Genomic DNA, 22,429 nt, shown 5'->3' with positions numbered 1-22,429 from the left:
AATGGATATGCCCTTTTATATCTCTGAGTCAATTTACTTTTCAGGCGTTTCTGATTCTTTCCCCCTTCTCCCTGTGGCCGCGCACCGCTCTCTTTTATTGAGTGTATTTCATGGTTTTTCAAATGTGAACACAGTGTACCACACCTGCCTCGCTCACGTGTTCTGCTAAAGAGTTGTCTTTTCACAGTGACTCATAAACCCTCCTGACTCAGCAAACGGCCTGGGAGAAAAAATCAGGTGTCTCATTGTTAGGGGAACAGTGGACGGGACATCCATAATAGCCCTGTCACGCACGGGCATGACACAGAATCCGAGCAACATTCTCACCTCGTTAAACGCCTGATTACAAGTCAGCAGCTGAACAATGATTTGTTAAATTTTGGAAAAGTGCTAGACCCATGTGTGTCAAATTAAATACTGTTTAGCCATCTGATCTAGAAACATTTTTTGTTAAAATCTATAAATTATGCGTAGACGGATTATGTGGCAAGTACAGCAAATCCATATTAATGAGGTAAAAGCCATGGCTGTGGAATTGTGCATTTTCATGGGCAATGCCTCTAGCTGATTTAATGTAACTGTCAAGCTAGCAAAAAACAAGGGTTTGAAGGAGTTCCAGCTGGTACTACATACTATCTCCACCTTGAGAGCCCAGCGAGCATCTCATATCCAGCCTAACCCCGATTTAATATGAAAGAAAGATTCCCCTTCAATGCTAATTTGTTGAAACCATTATTTATTGCACTAAGTTATATATTTCACAGCTAAAACCACTGAGTTTTCAGGAAAAGAAGAGCAATGCGTGCCATGAAAATGGTGCCGAAATTAAAACTGCTGTTTGTAATAGTCGCAGTCAAAGCCCTCACACACGTTCACAGCTTTACATAGGTGCTATATTGTGTGCGTCATTCAGGGTGGCTTTGTCATGGGAAAGAACAGCCTCAAATGTATTGATATGTGACGGGGACTTTTCTGAGCAATACAGAGATGCACAAGGCTGGAGATGTTCTATACGATTTGAATCAAAACTTGGGGGCAAGAAAATATTCCTCGTCAAAAAGCTGCAAATAGTTACCATCTCAGTGTCCATTGAGGGTCTCATGAAGAAGGCTGTGTTTAAGTGACCCAAGATGAAGCGAGTCTTTTCCGAAGTTCACGTGATTCCCACCTCACAGAAGCCTAAAAATGCTGCGGAAGACGAGTACGGTTGAGGTATATAGAGTTCACTGCAGAGGACTTTGCTTGCTCATTTATCGCAGACTTACATTGTTGCCTAATTCTACAACATATAAATAAATGGATAGCCATATATGTCCATACACCCGCATGAAACCTGTAGCGTCTTACCTGGATTCTCTCCCAAGCTTGGTTTGCCTCTTTATCGCCTTCGCACCCTTTAAGAGTTTGGCCACGTTCCTCACCCCGTAGAGTGTCTGATACACGACTTCTTTTATCGGCTTCGTTTCTTTCTCAGCTTACTGATCATCCTTCTTTTCTTATCACATTTTATTTCGTTTTTTTTCTTTGGGTGTTTCTTTCTCTTTATTTTTTTCTGCTATTTGTCTCCTTTATTTCTTTTTCCCCCTTCCCTTCCACCCCTTTCTGTGGCTCTCCACCCTCTCCTCAACCTGCCTTCCTCCCTTCCGATTACTTGCAAATCTATCACTATGTGTCTTTCTTTACTTGTACCCTTCTATCCATTCATTACCTTTCTATTTACCACCCTCACCTCCAGGGCTGGCTTTAGCGCTGGTGGCGCCAGGTGCGACAATGTTTGTTGACGCCCCCCTTGACCACCTCTGCCACGGATTCCCTCAACACCACCCTTTAACAGTGCCCCTCAAGTCTCCAAAACTACTCTCTACCAGATGCATTTATTAGTTTTATAGCACCACACTTACCAGTGTAGATTATCAGAGCACTTTACATCACACACATTACCCAGAGACAATCAATCATACATAAGTAAATCAGTTTATAGGGAACGTTACATAGGACAGAGGACTACAAGGTGTTGTAGTCGACAGTATAGTTTGAGTACTTGGTCTGGAGAAGCACAAACTCAGAATTCAAAATGGAACACCTTGGTTGGGGGTTCACATTAATAATAAGAATTCTACAAAATAAAAAAACTTTTTCAACATTAGGATAATGAAAGGCTTGGGAAAAAGCATAAAGCTTCAGCCTATAACTTGCAGTTTTCATGCAGCTCTTTCATAACAGTTATTCTGACTTTTTTATTGTTGGCTGAAAATTGCTGGAGGTAAAGAAGGTAGCAGCAGGTGCTTTTAAAACCATATTGTTAGGCGCCCCCACCTGAAGTCTTTTTTTTGAAAGAACAATGGTTCAGGGATGGCCTAATAAGGTCCTAAGAGAAGTGTAGCGTAAGATTAATTCACGCTAGGGAGCTAAGGATGCAGGTACATATAGAATTATTTATTTTCTTTTTCAACACTTATCAAAAAGTTTCAGGTGCTCATATGAGTGACAAGGTGCATAACGTGACACAAGTGAACATAGTGAAAAACGGAATGTCACACAACAACAAGGTAAAAGACCACATAAATATATACAATGGGGGGTGATATTTCCTTGAGTAGGTCGACGACGTTTCGATCTATATTATTTTAGATCATCTTCAGGACTGGGGAGCCTCCTGAAATCTGTTGTTGGTACAGTCCGGGAGGACCGAAAACTCAATTCAGATTAGGTAGGGCATCAGCTGGTTTGACAGAAGAAATTTTAAATTATTTAGACTTGAGAATTGTATTATGGGTCCGGTGAGTGGTTTTGGCGCTATAAAAATCGTAGCACCACATATTTAGAAGCAGCTCACCAGGGGTAAATTCAAGGATGTGCCAAAAACGGAGTCTGCTTTTTAATGAGAACAGGACGCACACCTATCTTCTCGATTTATAACCATTTTATCCAAGTTAATCCTTAGGTGCGTGCAATTTACTGTAGTGCCATGCCCACGAGCACAGGGGTACTAACATCGTTTAGAGTGGGACTGTCTCCAGTCCCCAGAAATGTACAGCATAAACACCATTTTTGGCTGTACCTTTTAGAACCATTTTAATTCCAATTTTTTTCAAAGTAATCCGTAACCCTTAATCATTAGTATTCCAAATCTTTTGAAGACGGGAACACGCACTCCGTGTAAACGTAATTTTTCAAGTTTCTACTGTTCAAATGGTGTCAATAAAGACTTTTTCCAAGAACATGATCGAGAAAAACGGAGTCTGGGCAGCTCGGTAGAATAATTTAAGGATGGATCCTTCTGGCGCCTGTGCGTTATTTAAGCATCTAATCTGTATTAGTGGTCCATTTAGCGGTTAAGTCGCTTGGGAAGAAGGTAGCATCATATACTTGCCAACTGCTTGCCAGGAGTTAATCAAGGCATGTAGGCGGCTGCAAAGGGGAATCCGAGTACCTCGCTGCTTGGATCGCTACACTTCTCTTAGGACCTTATTAGGCCATCCCTGAACCATTGTTCTTTAAAAAAAAACACTATCACCCCAGGTTCGCTTTATGGGGTACCCTTGTTCTTAAGATATATTTAATGCGCAGTGGCCCACCTGAAGTCAGCACCCTGTATGGTGGCACCGGTGGCACCGCCCTCGATCCGACCCTGCCCTTGATATCAGCTCTTATCACACGGTTACCCGGCGAGGAGTCGATATCACACCCTGGCATTGAAAAAGATCTGAAAACCACTGTAAATAGTGGATTTCCATCTCTTTTTTCGAGGCGTCCATTAAGGGGTGTGAGAACATCCTGGACCATAGGCACCAGCCTCTTCAAGCTTTGGTGGCAGAGTGGGGGGAAAAAGTACCTCTGAGGTACTTCTTGGCACAAGGCCCTGCCCCCTCCAAGGTCCAGCCCCGTCTCACATGGTGAGATTTTTGTTCAAGTTGACAGGTTTGAATATCTATCTATCCTTCCCACTCTGAACAAGGCCCCCTGCACATGGCTTCTTTCCGCGCAGACCATTTTAGAGCAATAACAGCAACTTAATAACAGCGTGGAATACTTGTCTCTTGCGGCAAAAAAAATAGGCTTTGATATTATTACTCAGATTAATTACACTCATTTTATTACCCTCAAAACAATACAAACGTTGAGTTCAACCCACTGAACTATCTCCTGTCACCTACGCACGTTGGCTGACCTGCTTGACTGGTCGAAACAAGAAAAGAACATACAAAGTAGGGAATCCGGATATCAAACAGTCCAGGGACGCAAAAGGAACGGAGGAACCATTCTAACACCAAAGATGGCTGCTCATATGGAAGTATTCAAAAGACCACACTGCCACGTGTTTGCAATATTCAATTGACCACATGACCATGTCTGATAGCTCTTCACGATCCCCTGATCTTATGTGACAAAACACCTTCCAGGAGATGCGGGTGATGGAGGAGAGGGGTGGTATCTGTTACATATAACTTTGCAGTCCCGTCTTCTCCCCAGGGTTGATTTCAGTAGGGTAGGCAAGAGCATAAGCAGAGGGAGAAGGTCGGAAATAGAAACAGAGGCAGGACTTTAACTGGTCCGTGTCCTGCCGGTGCTCATGGTAGGCAATTCTAAAAAGCAGGTGCTCAGATGGGTCCTGTTCGGGCTCTCCGTTATTGCCCTCACCTTCAGGATAATAAAACAAATCTTAATTATGCAACAGTGCCAACCTTCACTGATTTTGATGCAACTTCAAAGAGACTCGTTGTAGGTCTTACAGAGTCTCATAATGTCTGAATTGAAGCAAAGGCATTTTTAATATTCTGAACAACAAAGCCATAGTTGCTGCTTATGTATCTTATGCAACTAACAAACATTAGCAAAGCCAATAGTCCTGGCATGTTGTAGGCGTAATTGTACTTGTATTATACATCTGAATGCAATGACAGAAGCAGCAAATTATTATTCAGGCAGCACACTATGCTAAACACGAATTTTTAGCTTACTATTAAAACCACATCCTAATTACATTCTCCCTCGCCCCCCTTCCCCTCCCTCCGTTTTTTTCATCCTACTTAAAGCCCTGAACAGAGCTGATTTAAAGAAAGAGGAACGATCGGGAGAGAGAAAGAGAAATACTTTTTTTCAGGCTGGCCTGCTTTTAGCTCACAGTCGGCTCTGTTAACGCTATCTTATAAAAGGCACCCAAGCATGGGGGAAAGAAAGGAGGATCGAGCGTTAACAGCTGAGAAACAGGCAGATGCCGCGCAGTCTCATCAAGCTGGTGGGGAGTAACACAGCCTTCATAGATCACATCGTAATCGTGCAGCTCGAGAGGCCTCATTTTTGATTAATAAAAAAAGTTGACCTAACTTACCTTTATGCTGCAGAGAGGCTCTCTGTGCCAAAATCCTGTGGACTGGAGAGCACACACCAGTAATGTTAGCCACCGGAAGTCTCTGTTGACTTTTGCAGGGTCCGCCCCCGCCTGCGTCCCGCGATGTAGTTTAAGTTGCAGGCAGGAGGCAGCTAATCAAAACAACTCCCCTGGGCCTGGGCACCTCCTCCAATATCACAAGCCTGTTAAAAAATCCCTGGTGGTGCCAGCCTCAGGCTGCAAAGTGCACAGTCTGTCTACACAGCAACAGACCCCTTACATTTTCCTCGGAGCGGAGGCACGGACAGAGAGGAGTACGCTACTCTCTGACTCATGTTACGGCAGCTGGATGGGGTGGGGGCCGGTTTTCTCACAGGGGGCCGGTTTTGTTGTTGGGATGATTTTCAGCCCGTGAGTCACGGGCCGCCGTAAATCATCCCAACAACAAAACCCGCCCCCTGTGAGAAAACCAGCCCCCACCCCATCCAACCTACCGGGGGATTGCCCGGTGCCCGAATTTATCAGTCCGGCCCTGATAATAGGGCAGGGGGATTAAAACTACCTCTTAAAACGTGCCACAGGGCGCGTTTGCACACTGGTAAAAGGAAGGCGGGGGCCTGAGGTGACATATGTGCAAACACGCCCTGTGGCCGTTTTAAGTTGGGGGATAAAGTCCCCTTGAATCCTGAGGGTACCTGGAGGCCAACAAACCCACCAGGTATGTCCAGTAAAAGCCATAGAGTTGCATTGTAGAGAGGTGTAAAATGGGTCATGGCCTCGGACCACCTCTCTGCAACGCAGCTCTGTAGTGCTTACTGGAGGTACATGGTGGGCTAGTTGGACCCAGGGGCCCTCAGGATTGAAGAGGAATTAATTCCCCAACTGAAAACGCACCACAGGGCGTGTTTGCACACATGTCACCTCAGGCCCCGCCCTTCACCACTGTGCAAACGCGCCCCCTGGCGCCTTGTAAGATGGGGAAGTAATTCCCCTTGAATACTGGGGTCCCTGTGGGCCAACTAGCCCACCAGGTACCTCCAGTAAGCGCCATAGAACTGCGTTGCAGAGAGGTGTAAAAAGGGACGTGGCCTCTGAACACTTCTCTGCAACGCTGCTCCCTGGGGTGGTCACTGGGGGATAGTGTGCCCCCATTGACCCCCAGTATTCAAGGGGAATTTCTTCTGCATCTTACAACACGCCAGGGGGGACGCGTTTTCAGAGTGCTGCAGGGAGGGAGCGGGGCCACCAGCACGATACTGGTCTTTTTTTCTTGAGAAGGGAGTTGTGTGGCCTATTCCTATTTTATTGGCCCTGGGGACCCCATCCCCCAGGGCCTGACCCCTATATATATCTATTTTTAATAATGGAAGGGGGCCACGCAGCCCCCCTCCTCAGGTCATTTATGGCCCCGGGGACCCTATCTCCATTGGCCGGCCCTTGCGTTTTTAAATTTTCTAAATATTTTTTAATCATGGGGAGGGGGGCCACGTGTTTTGAAAATTTCGCTAAGATTCGTCTACCGGTGCCAAAGTTATTGGGAAAAGAATGTTACGATTTTCCTATGGATAATAGGTCCTAACTATAACTACCTACTGGTGACCGCCAGTAGGTAATATGTATATATATATATATATATATATATATATGTGTGTATATGTGGAATGGTCCTATGTTTAAAAAAAATTGCTAGAGAAAACATACATTTTGAGGTGAGCAAATTCGGAGTTTCGCTGGTGTTGTAGGGTGTTCTATACAGAAGCTGTTCTCCACCTAAACTTGGGAACTACCCAGAGTTTTCTGCTTCTCTTTTCCATAATTTACGTGTCACTCAAACTCTGAAAGGGAATTGTTTTGATATGTGTGTGTCAGTATATATATATATATATATATATATATATATATATATATATATATATATACAAAAGTGTTTTCTACCCGGTAGGCTAATCGTATCCGGTTTTGGTAGCTTTATGGAACATTTATCAGAATATTTATATAGATTTTTACAACCATTTAGTATAAATCTTCCATTTTATGACCAAATATAGCAAGGACATTGCAGTACATTTGAGGACATCTTTTGACACAAACACCCTATGATGTTTGTGAATTTAGAAGTGTCCACCGTATATATTTGTATTAAAAAAGAAGTTAGGATGTATGGCCTGTTTTACAGGTTATTGACTTGGAAGGCTAATTGAAAAGAGCACAGGCGCATGCTCTTAAAGATGGTGGATATTTTTCTAACATACAGTTTTTTCAGCACCACAAAGATTACTATCAACAGATGCAGATGTAGGGTCCAGTCTATCTAGGTAAATCAATGTAGTGGGGGTACAACAGCTAAGTAACCAGTGACAATGCCACGGTCTGTGAACTGGGTAGTATTCTCCAGTTAAAGATGTAGTAGTCTGTGAGGGTAGTAAACACTTGTTCATTGATGTCATCATTTTGCTCTCCATTAAATTCAGTAAACTATAATTGTTAAAGGTGCAATATTGCTTTTAGATTATCCGTCTTTTAAAATATTATATTTTCATTTGTATAGCTCAGTGTGTACCTTTGCAGCTCACAAAAGAAAAATCTGGTTAAGGCATTTTCACATTTGTGAACTTCAATAGAAAACTAATATTTATTAATAGTTTCACAGTAAATATGTTAATTCAAATGCAAATCACTGATTATAATTTTACATTGTTTATTGCAGGATTGGTTTTTAGGGAAAGCTTTGCACGATGAAGACTCCACAATAATTCACCATTATGCTTTTGCTGAAAATCCCACTGTCTTTAAATATCCAGACTCTGCTGCTGGTTGGGCCCTCAGTATTCCTCTTGTTAACAAGTAAGATATATTTGCTAACATTTACCAATAAACTGTGATGTCAAACGATTTCGGAAGCCTCCCAGTAATGTATTTTCGAATGGCGATTGGAAAAAAACACAATACTCTCGGAGCATAAGCCTAGTGAAATATGGCAACTGATTAGCATATTTATTGTGCAATAATGTGATGCTAACTATTCACATTATATAACCACCCATGCAGCCAGTCTATTGACCCACCCAACCCACTGCCTGACCCACCTCCCTCATCCGTCTCTCCTTCATTCTCACTTTCCTTCCTCACTGTCACCCTGTCCCCTTCCCTTCCTCCCTGGTAGTTTTACATTACAATGGGCATTTCATTCTCTTACAGGCTCAGAAGACGAGACGAGATCTAGCACAATTGAGATTTTAGGTATTCCCGGGGAATGATTGAGAGAATCCATTTATTGTAGTAGTGGTATCTGTGTTTTTTTATGTTCATTCAGAGCGCGCCTGCCACGTGCTCCCTGTTCTAATATGCAGCTTGTATTTACGAGCTGCCCTCCGTCTCCGTGAGCGGTGAGTGTGAATCCAACTCAGGTCAGTTATTGTTGTGAGCTGGAGTTCTGACTGCGGACGGAGCGCGGCGTCGGCGTTGTTTAAGGAACAAACTTTCTATCATAAGCATCTTTGGTCTGCCTGTCTCACTTCTACATTCATTTATCTGTTAACATGCTTGGATCATGGTTTTTGAGCCACGCATGGGTTTCTCTTTACTGCTCTGAAGTCTTGTACTCCTCATCAGTGTGGAAGAAGTGACGTTCCTATGCGCTACCTTCACAGTGTGGAGAGCCTGACCATCATGTCCTCTGCACTATGGGCCAGGTGACCCTATGGTGCTTGCAATATAGAAATGGGAAATATCACTTTTCATTGTGTTTGGTACTCAGGGGTACCCCCCCCCGGGTTACCCCCCCCTCCTTCTCATTCTCCCGCCACCCCACGCACTGATCACAAAGGGAAAGAAACTTATTGAAAGGGAAGATTCTTCCCTTTCCAGTAGTCCCTCTCCCTAGTGGATCCTCTACTTGGCCATCTTTGCAAGAGGGAGATCCCCAAGCAGGGATCCACTCACTACATCCACCAGGGATGTGAAATGGGGTGGAGGATCCCCAGGATAGCACGAGTATTTCTGTTTTCTTATGCGTAATTTTCAACACCATCCGTCTCCATCCGCAAGGACGTTTCAATCCGTCTGGGCGTGTGGGTTACTGATTAGGCATAAGAAAACAGAAATACTTGTGCTATTCTTGCACTGGGAGTGTGTCGGCTGACACTCTCCACCCCGAATTAACAGAACAGTCAGAAGAAATCTCTACCTACCAGAAGGCTGTCCCACCTCTTTGCTGTCCTGATGAAGACCCGCCACTGATGCTCATAATAAGCGCATTCACTTAGGGTCGAAACATCGATGTTCTGTTTATGTATCGGTCCACACAGAGTCTCAACGAAACAAAGAAATAAGTTATCCTGTTCGAGACTATTGTATTTGAAAGTGGACAATTGTGATGTAATATTTCGTCTTTATGTATGATCATTTTTGCACTCGGTTTAATTAAGTTCAGCACTTTGTCACGACTCACTCACCCAATGTATATTCAGCCCATGTGTTATGTTTGTGTTTGGACAGCTTCTCAAAAATTGTGAATTAATTCACTACAAGGTTACTACAAAAGATTTACCTTTAACACTATTGTGGTCAGTGTGTGTATCTCATATATCCTTCATTGTATATAGTTTGGTTTGTGAATTCAATACTTTTCCAATGTAATTGTGATTCCAAACAGAACCATTGTTGTTGTTTAGTTTCCTTACCCAGGTTCTGAGGGTTACTGGGTTACACCATTACTTCTAATGGCAATACTGCCCAACTGGGCAGCACATTAGTAGGTTTATTGCCAATATGTCCTCCTAAGGGGAAACTATTGTGAAAGAAACCCCCAGAGACAAGAGGTAAGTGTGAAGATTTATTCCATAAGTGCTCGCCCACGACAGGCAGCGGGCGCCTGCCCGACCGGAGTGGATTCCAAGATGAACTGGGTCGTTCGCTGGAATCCTTGCCTGCCACTCTGTTTGCTTGCACAGGCCCAAGTTGAACAATAACATTACATTTAAAATATCACAAGCAGTGGAGGGGCAGCTCGAGCATGGAACACGTCGCACGAGCTGCATTACACACTATCCAACATATTACATCATCTCCCCCCAAAATAAAAAAATATGGGACAATTACAGCAATAACAACTTAGAAAACATCAATGCATTATGTAGTCATTAAATTTACATGGTCTTTTGACTAAATGTGGCCTTGTACCACCAGCATTGCAGTGGAAAGCAGTATCCTGGAGAATAGTTTTTCTGCTCCTAATATCAACCTCATGACGAGGTCTGCCCTCCTTGATTTCCTTAACAGGCTGCATCCATTGTGTCCAATCAGAAACATGTTAAGAACCTTTCCTTCAATTAATGATACCTGCTTGCTGAGGCGTGAGTTTTACCAGTACACCAACCTTTATTCTCAACCAGAAAGATCCCTTAACTATTCTGGAAATTCTTGCAGGGGAAAGAAAAATATCGACTCCCCTTTTATCACCATAACTGTTTTTTTGAGTAAAACTTAATCCCCAACAGCAACGTCAGGTTCACAACTATTACTCTTATCAAAATGTTATTTCATACTTGACTGTTTTTCCAATACTGCTTTAACCTGTTCTTTCAAGGTGGTAACACCCCCCATTTCATTGGTGACACATCTCTTTACCCACGTGGGGAACATAGCTGAATGATACTCATGACCTCTCAACAGTTTCTGTTTGAGAAATTGCTTAACTTCGATTCCAGCTGTGATAGGTGATTACACCCCTTCCTTTACAACTTTATTCCCCCTTTCCACCAGACCATTGGCTGTCAGGGAGTACAAAGCCACCCTTAAGTGCTTGACATCATGTTTGTTCAAAAATGTACACATGTGACTAGAAACAAAATGTGAGTCATTGTGGTCGCTTCCCTCCAAATAAAAGGGTGAGGAGGATATGACCTTACTTCGACCTCCTCAGGGTAGACCTCATAACACGTGAAAAAGTAAGGATCATGAAATCGCAATTTGTTAGATAAGATATAAGGTGTAGCAAAGTACAATGCTTTGTAAAAACTGCCCTCCCCAACAACAAATTGTGGCATGCTTCATCATAGGGCTGCTGCGACACCTCTGTGCAGACCAAGGCTAGACGTGGACCAATAGGGCGGGGAAGACAATACAAACACAGAGAAAAGGAAAGGAACCAAGAAAAGAATAACGAGTGCAGGTTTAAAGTCTAAATCTAACCAAGCGATATCCTCATAAAAATTGTCATTGTCGGTCACCAGAGATCTTTTCCTCGCTCACAAAGCCTTGTATAACTTAGGCTCCGAAGGCCTTAAAAGGCTTTTCTAACTATATGTTCCTATCAAGCAGTTAAGACCTGGCAGTAAAAACTGGCTGGTAGTTCCTAGGTTTAGGAGAGCCAGGTGGGGCGGAAGAGCTTTCTCTGTTGCTGCTTCTAGGCTTTGGAACACTCTCCCGCTGTCAATCTTGGGACGAGAGTCCCACTCTCTTTTCCGCAAGGCCTTGAAGACCTGGCTCTTTACCCGTGGTGGTGCATCCATTAGGGCGCTGGGGCATTGCCCCACAAGCCGCCCGCACCTCCCTTGGCGTCTTTTGAACTTAAGTGAACTGACTCAGTTTACTTACGTTCAGAGACGCAGAGGGGAACTGACAATCATGTCAGTCAGCATGACGTCGGACCACCCACCCCCTTCAGAGTCTGAAGGGGGTGGGTGGTCCGGCATCATGCTGACTGACATACATGATGCATTGTCAGACCAGGGACAGGTAGCAGCACAAGTGGGCATGACTGATGAAGGTCGGCAAATTTTTCTGACCAGCCCAGTCATGTGCACTAGTATCTGCTGTGGCTGGCGGCTGCGCATTAGAAAAGCGAAGGTTGCTCAACGCTGCAACCCTCAGTTTCCTAACGGGCAGGCGGGCAGCAAGTAACCCTGCCAAGCCAATCGTGGTGCAGCGTCAGGATTGGCTGGGAGTGACGCAGCTGTTCCTGGTGTTCAGAGCCGTTGAACTCGCCAACACGTGACCCTGGGCCAGAAGCGGCGCGGTCCGGACTCGGTCAGGTAAGTTTTCTTTCTTTTTTTTTATATTTGATTTTTAAACTACCCCGGCTCCCACTCGCGCAAACCGCCTCCCCCACCCCCCAGCCCACCACGAGCCCGCAACTGGGCACCAGTACAGTAAATACAAAGCACATTATAGCCAGACATCCAGAGAAACAACGGGCTGGGTCCAGTGAACTTTAAAGTTACCCATATTCATGTACCTGCCCTGCAGGTACTTGGGAGTTACATCTGCGTTGCTGTGGAAAGTGAGTGATACCAACATAGGTCTCAGCACTTCCGTCACAGTGTGGCTCCCTAGAGTTTGTAAATAGTGCTATGCAGCCCCTTCCTGTTACTTCAGAGCGCTAGTCGAAATGCAGAAAAGAAAAGGGGAATTGGAGCCCTTTCAGCCCCTGTCAGATATTCTTTCAACTCTGCATAAGAAGAGGAGTGGGGTTGTTTCAAAGCTCTCTGGAACAATTACATTTGTAGGCCTTTTCTTAAAGGGTTGTAGTTGGGTTCTGCTCGAGGCTTGAGTTTAGGTAGTTTTACAGTCTAGGTCCTGTAACAATGTGTAAGTCACTGTGTGGCCAGGGGTGTTCTGGGCATGTGCCACCCTTCTGTAAACCTATGCTCCTCAAACCACATGTGCTGGCGGGTTTCACAGCACTTTGCCGGTTTCAAGCACTCTGGTGGGCAGTGAGAGCACCAGGCACTGGGGGTAGGAAGAGTTGGTACCTATGGGTAAAAAAGAATCTGTCATGGGTAGGCAGTAAGTGAAGCGGGTATGGGTGGGCAGTGTGAGGTGCAGGCAATGACTGGCAACTGAGCATGAGACTCTTTCACTCACAGGCAGCTGGGACTGCAGTACTGGTGAGCAGCGAGAGAAGCTTGCACCAGTGGACAGTGTAAGAAGTGTGGTCTTCACATTCTGAAGTTTCTCAAGCGCCCACAGGCTGTTTAATGGACAGGCCCTGTGGAGGGAGAGCTTCTTCTTTCACTGGGGGTGGACGGGCCTGCATGCTGGGCACAAAGGGAGCTCTGCACTTTTTCCGGACCTGGGGATAGACGGGCCCTGGGGATGGTGGACTCACCTTGTTTCTGTGGAGGGGAAGAACTCTGCCTCTGGGGATCGAGGAAACTGTGGTAGACTTTATTTGAACGGAAGGAGCTTTGACTATGCACTGTGTCCCAGGAGCCGGGGTGTCTCTGGTTTGGGTCATATAGAAGTGGGAGGGTGCTCTGGCCCTAGGGTCAGGCCAAAATAACTGACTAATGCAAAGTGGTGCGAGGAACGTCTGGTTCAGCTCCTAAGCTGACAGGAAGCTCTGGCTCAGCTCCCAGGACTGGAGGGAGTTCTAGTTTTGCCCCTACGGTGGGGCACAACTCTGATGCTGCTCCCGTGGGTAAAGGTGCTGCGTTCCGTGGAATGTGGCTTCTCTGGGTATGGTCTTATGTACCGAATGAACACTGGCCCGAGGGTGAGGGAGATCCTGTGGATGCCGACGGCCCTGCTCTCGTGTATTGATGTGTAACTTTTGGTTCTATGGATCTATGGTTCTATGGATCTATAGATCTATAGATCTATGGTTATATGGATGGTGTGAGTCCACACCTATGGGGAAAGGGATCTGTGTTTCTGGAAACGAGGCCCCTCTGGCCATAGTTTGGTGGAGTGTGGGAGCATTGGTCCTGAGGATGAGGTAGAACGAGTTTGCACTCTGTGAAGGGAGCGCTGACTTGCTCCTGTGGATATTACCATATAATTCGAATGCCCAACATACAATGCACTGAAATTACTTAGATCCGCACACAATATCAAGTTAGTTGTGTTGGCCCCACCGCAATATATAAGATGCGTTGCAGTAGATCGATGGTAAGAAATCTTTACAATTGCCTTGCCTCAAACTTCCCTTACGTTGTAGGACTGCTGCTGCCATGATGTACACTGATACTTCCTCAAGTTGTCACCATCATTGTTAAGTCAACTCCACACCTTTCTTGAGGAGTTATTTCGTTATTTATAAGTTTTTTTATGCAAGGGCCAACACTCCAGCTACAGCCGACAGGCAAACTCCAACTGCCACTCGCAGCATTATATATTCACTCCCCGCATTACATGACGTAGTCCACCCATACTTCAGCATAAACATAGCACTGCCCCAACACCTAAACCAGGATGAGAGTGTTTGTGTATACGCCTGATTACATACAATCTAACCCCCATGTAACAACATACCAAAATGGCCGCCCAGAGCACTTGTTTCATGGGCCTTTGTTAATAGAGTTGCTATCGCCATGGCAACGCCACCAAACACATCGATAAGAGTCCAGAGTCATAAGATCCAAGTGGAAGCGCAGTGATTTAGAGAAGAGGCGCCTTCCTGACTTCTTGCAATCAGGACCATGCACATTACAAGCCATCTTCTGGGAAAATGTATTTCAGAGGCATGGCCAGGAAGACGTCTGATTGGCTAAGCCATTTTCTAATTGTACCCATTGTTGTCTCCATTTCCATTACATGCCTGCCTCCTGTGTAATCAGGACAGGAGCTGACAGCAGAGGTCAATATTTCTATTGCAGAATGAACTGCCTATTAAGGGCAGCAGGACATTGCAGGGGTGTGATCTAGCTGCTCTGAAGAGATGATGGAAGCAAAGAGGGATGCTTCTGCATTAAGCGGGGTTTTAAATTGGCTTCTGTGTCTTTTCGCTCATTCTCCCCCCAAGTACGTGTCTGCTTCGAAGTTTTATTTCAGCAAATGAAAGGATTCCCTGCACACTGCATGTCTCTGAATGGAGCAGCCACTGTGCTGTCACTGAGTTTTTTTACTGAGCATCAGCGCAACAACCCCACCCACCCTTGCCCATTTGACCTCTTCCCTACCATTAAACAATTGTCCTGATTGGACTCAATTTAAGACATAAGGACCTTAGACATCACTGTCCATCCCAAGGTAATCTGACATACTATAATGGGACCCACTTGTCATGTCACCCTGTCGCTTTGGTTGGCTATCGCCCTTCTCAGTAGAATCTGGCTCATTGACAGAACCATTGCGTACATAGGTTGTGGAGCATGAGAACAGCTCTTGGAGGCATGAAAGAGTGAGAGTTAAATTATGCTGAAGTAGTCCATACACACATGTTTGTGCCAGTTGTTCTTTATACCATTTAATATGAATGTGCCATTTAGCGTTTTGGAGTGTCTGTGACAATTTCTGTATTTGGGCCTGCCTTTTGTTTGTATTTGATGTCCACGTTCTGCTTGCTGCTGAGTGTGTGTGTGGTATTTCGGGTATTTCTGTTTCCATGTGTATACTTATTTTATGATTTTCAATTGCCCATTGGCCATTGCGCTCATCTGGGTATAGAGCATCCTTTGTTTGGGGTGTCTGTTATTTGAAAGCGTGTTCTGTTTAGTGTATGTATGGCACTTCTATTTGTTCCTAGTTCTGTGGTGCTGCTGGCTCTGTGTGTGGCACCAGTCCTAGTCACAGTGCTGCTGCGGGCTCTATATGTGCTTGCAGCTCTAGTCTCTGTGCTTCTCAAATTTGCTTGAAAATACACCATTTACCCACTCTTTTTTCAAACTTTTCTCGGGGGGGGAGAACCTCCCTGAACCCACTTTAAGATGTTCCGGTGCGCTTGCTGCACTCGCGCGCCACGGTGCACTCCGACAAAAAGTTTACTCCTCACCACTTTCAAATGTCACCAGCTGCCACTGCTCTTTACCACCTAATTGTTGGGAGCCTTCTATGTACCTGCGACCTCTGGCTCTATCCGCAGCGCCTTCACGCCTTTGGGAAAGTTTGCGCTTTATAGGAATAATATTCATTTATTATTATAGGCGGCCCATCAGTGGCAAACACTTACTCCAGGATTTTGACGGCCGCCTCCAATGAAGGAGAATTGAGAAAAGTAGTCAACTAACAAAATAACATATCCCATCTCACCAGGAAGTGAGACAAATGGGCCTGAAAAATGCAGGCACCAATTTGTCCTAAGGTGTTTCAGGGTATGGCACGGGGTGCAAGGGCGTCTTGCTGACCTTATCCGAGAGAAGACTCTCTAGGCATTTGTTGAACACCTTGTTTAACCTGACTATCCAGAGAAGGCCATTAATAATGTTGCTTAATTCGCATGCAAGTCTTGGAGGTGCCCAAATGCCCTTGTATGCGCTTAAGAAATAATGGACCCACGTGACTTGAAAGGAGGAATGTATAAATTCCTCTCTTAGGTCCAAACTGTTGGCTAAACAAAGATCCTCTGTCACCGGAGCATAGGTCCTCAAATCACCCTGCAGGCACCTGGTTTCAGGCCAACCCTAGACTATGTATATACTGACTTGCTTAACCCCTTCGACACTCATGACGAGCTGGGCTCGTCATGGTGTAGCCCGCTCGCACACTGATGACGAGCCCAGCTCGTCACGCAAAGTGCGATTTTGAAAAACCCAGCGCGCTAGCGGAATTCCGCTAGCGCGCATGCGGTTAAGAATTTCAACCTCTTGAATGGCATTCTTCCAGTCCTCCTCTGAAAATGTGGAACCACCATCTAGATAAGTCAGTACAGCATCCACATACGCAACACACACATCATCATACATTTCAAGTTCTTCATCTCGTTCAGGTAGAGGCAAACGAGATAGGCAATATGCTCCCCAAAAAAATTCATCCTGCCACATGGCCTATGTTAAATGTGTATTGATGCAGCTTTGAAACCAACCGCGTAAACCTTGCAGACACACTATTATGAATCCCCTTTGTGAAAATGTAAACAATAGGCTTGTGGTCAGTGTGTAAATCAAATTGACGCTCCAGACTTAAATCTTACATTTATGAACTGCCCGAATGCACACCAGGGACTCTTGCTCAATGGTGGTGTACTGTTGTTCATATTTCCTAAGAGACCTGAAAGCAAATGCAACAGTTTGTTCTTTGTCGCCTACCCTGTGGCTTAAAACTGCTCCCAGAACACAGCGACTGCATTTACAGTGATAAGAGGCGTGCAATCATCCCTGAAAGCAGAGAGAGCAGGTACATTTACAATCAGGTCCTTCACTTTATTAAACGTGGTACTCATTTCCTACCCCCAAAGGAACTTCTGCCCCTTGCGTAACAGAGATCTGAGTGGTTCTACAGCAACAGCATATCCTGAGACGAACCAAATGTAAGACTTTGCAAGACCTAAAAAGGAATGCAAAGCATCACGATTAGTGGGCCCACTAACATCTGTAATAGCTTTGACCAAGAGAACTTGGGCTTGATTACTGAGGCAGTGATGGTGTGACCCAGGTAATCAACTGAGAATAACAAGGACCCCCTGGGTAGTGAAGATCTATAGACTCCTAGGGCAGGGTAGCAACAGATGCGAGAAAAATTCCTAGGACGTCTAGGTATGTGAGTGAACAAATAGGTCAGGCCAGTTATCAAGAAGGAGCAATAGAAAAGGATTATCAAGGTTATAAAAAATATATATTTTTATTCGGTATATTTAAAAATCATATTAGAAATGACCAGAAGGTCAAACAATATGATGGACATTAAAATATCTTGTCAAAATTACATACAGTAATAATAAAAAATTAACATAAAATTCATAATCCACAAGGTAAAAGAATATATTGACAAAAACATACAGGTAATCCGAAGCCTTGATGGCGAACTTGCATTTATCTTTCCTGGCAGTCATGCCTCTATAAGTTGGAATCAACAAGACCTTATCAAAAATGCAATGTGTTGCTCTAATGATTCTGCAGAAAACAGAATATTGTCTTGGTACGCTTGTACCCCTTTGAGATCAGCAAACAAAACATGAGCTTTTGGAAGACACTGGTGGCTGATGACAACCGAAATGGTTGTCTCATGTACCTGTAAGCACCATATAGGGTGACAAAAGCCGTGAGTTCCTGAGACTCTTTGTCCAGTGGTATTTGGTGGTATGCCGATCTTAAGTCAATAAGGGGGAACCATTTGGCATTGCCTAAGTTAGACAACATTTTGTGTATTCCGGAAAAGGGGTGACAATAAATCAATATATTGGAATTTAATGTGCGTAAGTCGGCACACAACCTGATATTACCTACTTTTTTGCCTGAAACGAAAACCGGTGCGACCCATCGGGAAGATTCTACGGTTTGAATGAAACCATGGCTACATAATTCTTTTAATATCTCTTTGGGTTCCCTCTGACTGAAAAAGGAACTTGTACTTTATGTACAAACGATTCAGCATTGGGCTTAACCCTGATGTGATGTACAAAACCCTTTACAGTTCTATTCTCTTCAGAAAATAGTTCCTTATGAATGTTCAGAATCATGTAATTGGGCTCATCTACACTACACACTGAGCTTGTAGGTAGCTCACCCACAACTACAGCAGTGCTGGAACCAGGAATGAGATATAAACCCACCCTGGCAAAGTCTTGTCAGCCAATGATGCCTTTTCCTTTGACGGCAACGTAAATGTTTTTCTGCCCATACACTGAACCTTACCGATGAAGAAACCAAAAGGATCAATGTTTTTTTTCATCAAAAGCTTTCAGACAGATGTTAGAGTATATGAGTGATGTGTTTGAACCCCAATTGTTATGAAACGTGGTAGCTCGTAAAATGGTGATCAGTGAACCTGAGTCTGCCATGACCTGTAATAACACATTACCAATAAAGGCCTCACATTTAGGACCTTCACCTGATGTACAAACGGTGTTACATTCAATTGTTAACACTAAATTGTTAACAGAATCAGTGCAAGACTCAAGTTCCAAATCCACATGGCTAATGCAAACAGTGTTTTTGCTGTTCCTGCACACCACCTGAAAGTCCCCTAGCTAATTGCAAACAAGACAATGTTTGCCCATAGCCGGACACCCTGGAAAGTTGCTCAAATTAACTCCTTCAACAACAAATTGTTGCCACTTTACAAAATTAAGTCTTTCAAGCATGGCTTTAGGTTCCTCTGCAAATTGTTTTTTTAACCTTTCAATTTCTTCCACATATATATTCCAATTATCACCAGCTGGGGCTCAAGAGGCGGAAATAGGTGGTAAATTATCAAATATTTGCTGCGCTGTACGCACCACGCTGGCAATTAAAAGTGCAAACTTCCTTTGCGAGCAATAGCCCCTCACATCTATGGCCATTAGATGATTTGATTTTCAAAAAGACTCTGGGGCATATGTATCAAAGGATACATTCACGATTCTCAAATAGCGATTTTTAGAGAATCACTATTTGAGAATCGCAAAACGCTATGTATGTAGGATTTGAAAATTATTTTGCGAATCCTACATATTTCTTAATTGCGAATTGCAAATTGCAATTCGCAACTAGGGAATACCTCCCCATTCAATCCTACAGGCCCATAGGAATGAATAGGAGGACATTCTCAGTTTGCGATTCTCAATTAGAGAATCGCAAATTGAGAATGCAATTCCAAGCGTGCCAGGGTGTCAAAAACACACCCTGTTGCACTCCTGAAATGTACATGTGAGCACATGTGGCACACATACATCCCCAAGGGCATGTATGTGCGCCACTTGGCACTTTGAAAAATACAAAAAAGTGCATTTTTCAAAAAATATCACAAATTACCACCTACTTGAAGTTGGTGGTAATTTGAGATTTCTTAAGGAGAAATAGCACAACTTGGGAGCTTTTTACATCGCATTTAAGGAATTGCAAATTGTGACATCACACGCAACAGCATACGGACTGACATAAGGAGTGAGCCAAACATTGCTAGGGCACAAAGGAAAATGCAAGCGGATCGTGGTGGCGTTTAAACGTGCACACGCTGCGCCTACTCAGGTGCCCGAACATTAGAAAATGCCACAAAAGGTGCTCCGTGGGGTTGAAACGCAAGGCACATGCTTCTTTCACCCTTCGGATTTCCAGCCTGGCAAAAACAGATTCAGATGGCCAAAGCGCTCCAAGCCAAAATCTGCCAAAACTGCTGAAAATTAAGTGACAAGGGATGTTTGTGGGTTAGGACCAATCGTCCCCAAAATGTTGTGAAAGAAATCCCCAGAGACAAGAGTTAAGTTTGAAGATTTATTTCATAAGTGCCTACCCACGCCAGGCAGCGGCCGGCCGCCGGCTCAGAAGCAAAGAGGAATCCTCGCCTGCTGCTCCATTTCCCTGCATGGGCCAAAGTTGAACTATAACATTACACTTAAAATACAAGAAGCAGTAAAGGTGCGACTCTAGCATGGAACATGTTGCACGAGCTGTGCCACTCACTACCTAACACTTTGCAACATATTACAGAACCCAAACTGTTGCACTGTCCCACTGGGCGGCACATTAGGAGGTTTATCACCAGTCTGCCCTCTCAAGTGGCCAGGGGAAGCAGAAAGCACATCAAGGGCTATATTACAGAGGTGCCCTGGGTGCATAACAGACGTTTGACTTCGCTCCTTGTACCCCGTGGCACAAATGGCCACAGTTGTTTGTGTGACCCTTTTGTAATATTGATTGTGCTGGTGTACATCTTGTGCCAGTGCGATCATGAGTTGGTGTTTCATCATTTTCATTTGAGCTTGGCCCCATGCAAATGAGACTGCACTGTATTACAGACACTAGCGCAAAAGCAAAAAAACCTGTTGGAAGACGCAATGAATGCTCAACATAGAGATGGCAAACAGTAATTGGCTGCCCACCTTCCGAAAGTACCCTTTGGGAGGTGAGCATGGGTTTTACAGCGACTCCCAGGTATCCTCTACACGCGTGTGCAAGGAGTGCCTATCTTCCTCTTCAAGCTTGGCTCTCCTCAATTTAAGATGGAGCTGTTGCTTCAACCAGTGGCCCTGTCTTTCATGAACCCATTCTCCTCATCCAAGATGTGAACTGTCGGAGTTTGCGTCTGCATTAAGGTCAGCATTTTTTTGGGGGGGCGGGGGCACTGCACCGGTCTGTGCTGGACATACCTTATAATGGGTATGGTGCAACCGAAATGTAATTTGGGACCCTAAAAAAGAATGGGGTGGTAGCTGGTCCATCCTGGCATGTGCTGCACACCCAACGCTGTTCAAACAATCTTTGTGCCACCCTGGGGTCTACGGCTCATTATAATAACTCAGATCAAACGTCTGGTAAGTTATTAAATAGTTTATTGGTCAGAGCATTTAACGGTATACAGCGGTTAGCACGCATTTTTTACAACGCGGTGCTGTTACCACGCTACTTTTACCACGCAAGTAGTTACAACGACTTGCGCTGGAGGGCGCTCCAGGATAGTAAATAATTTAATTTACTATCCAACTCCTTCCCTAGAGTCCACGGGGACTGGAGTTGGAATAGTAAATTAGAAAATTTACTATCCAGCGCCCCTCCACGCAAGTCGTTGTAACGACTTGCGTGGTAAAAGCAGCGTTGTAACGGTATGCGTTGTAAAAGTACGCGTGGTACCGTCATATATCCGTCTTTAACTGCCCAGTAATCTATTGAAAACTCCCCAACCTTCCAGAGTAGATCACCATTCCTAGACCATTCCTAGACATCACAAAGCACATGCTGGCATGCACTTCACATCATTACACTCATAAACTGCAGCTATCCTCGTAGTTAGTGAGAGAAAATTTGGAATCCGTCGAGTGTAGTTTGACATATGGGCCAGAAGACTGGGGCTAATTTTTCTTCCCACAGGTGGCAGAAAAACTATTTGGTGCCTATGGCTAGAGCCAAAAGCCAAGACAAGCCAACACCCCATGTCATTCGTTTTTTGGTCCCCAATCCCTGGTGAATTCTAGGCTTTCTGCTCATAGTATCTCCATCGGTACGCCGTTGGCCACAGCCCCCAAACCGAAATAACACACAGACACCAGTTATTGGAATGAAGAAGCTGCAGGTTTATTTGTTGTACAAATAAAAGGTGGGTTATCTTACAGGCGACCCCGTCCGTCCCGCAACCCCTTGTTGCAGTGTACCTGAAGTTGAGCCAAAGAAACACCAGCGGCCATAGCCCGGTGTGGTACCTGGGAGGATAAACTCCTCCCACCGGTGGACCTATCGTCCACCCACTCTGCCCTCTGAACAAGGGAGAGTTAACTCACACCTTCCCCAGCCGGGCGGAGCGCTATAT

At 44.6% G+C, this 22,429-nt stretch overlaps 1 protein-coding gene across 2 annotated transcripts in view; it reads left to right on the top strand.

Annotated features, from left to right (window-relative positions):
- Nucleotides 1-22,429, top strand: part of B3GLCT (beta 3-glucosyltransferase) — a 1,059,223-nt gene that overhangs the window by 493,347 nt on the left and 543,447 nt on the right. For both annotated transcript variants that reach the window (XM_086935136.1, XM_086935137.1), the window contains exon 7: nucleotides 8,040-8,176. In XM_086935136.1, coding sequence (XP_086791262.1) covers nucleotides 8,040-8,176 — 137 coding nt within the window. The remainder of the gene's footprint in view (nucleotides 1-8,039; nucleotides 8,177-22,429) is intronic.

This window comes from Lissotriton vulgaris, chromosome 8, assembly GCF_964263255.1.
Source record: "Lissotriton vulgaris chromosome 8, aLisVul1.2, whole genome shotgun sequence".
NCBI classification, from domain to species: Eukaryota; Metazoa; Chordata; class Amphibia; order Caudata; family Salamandridae; genus Lissotriton; species Lissotriton vulgaris.
The sequence above is the reverse complement of the archived record's forward strand: the minus strand, read 5'-3'. Positions and strand labels throughout refer to the sequence as shown.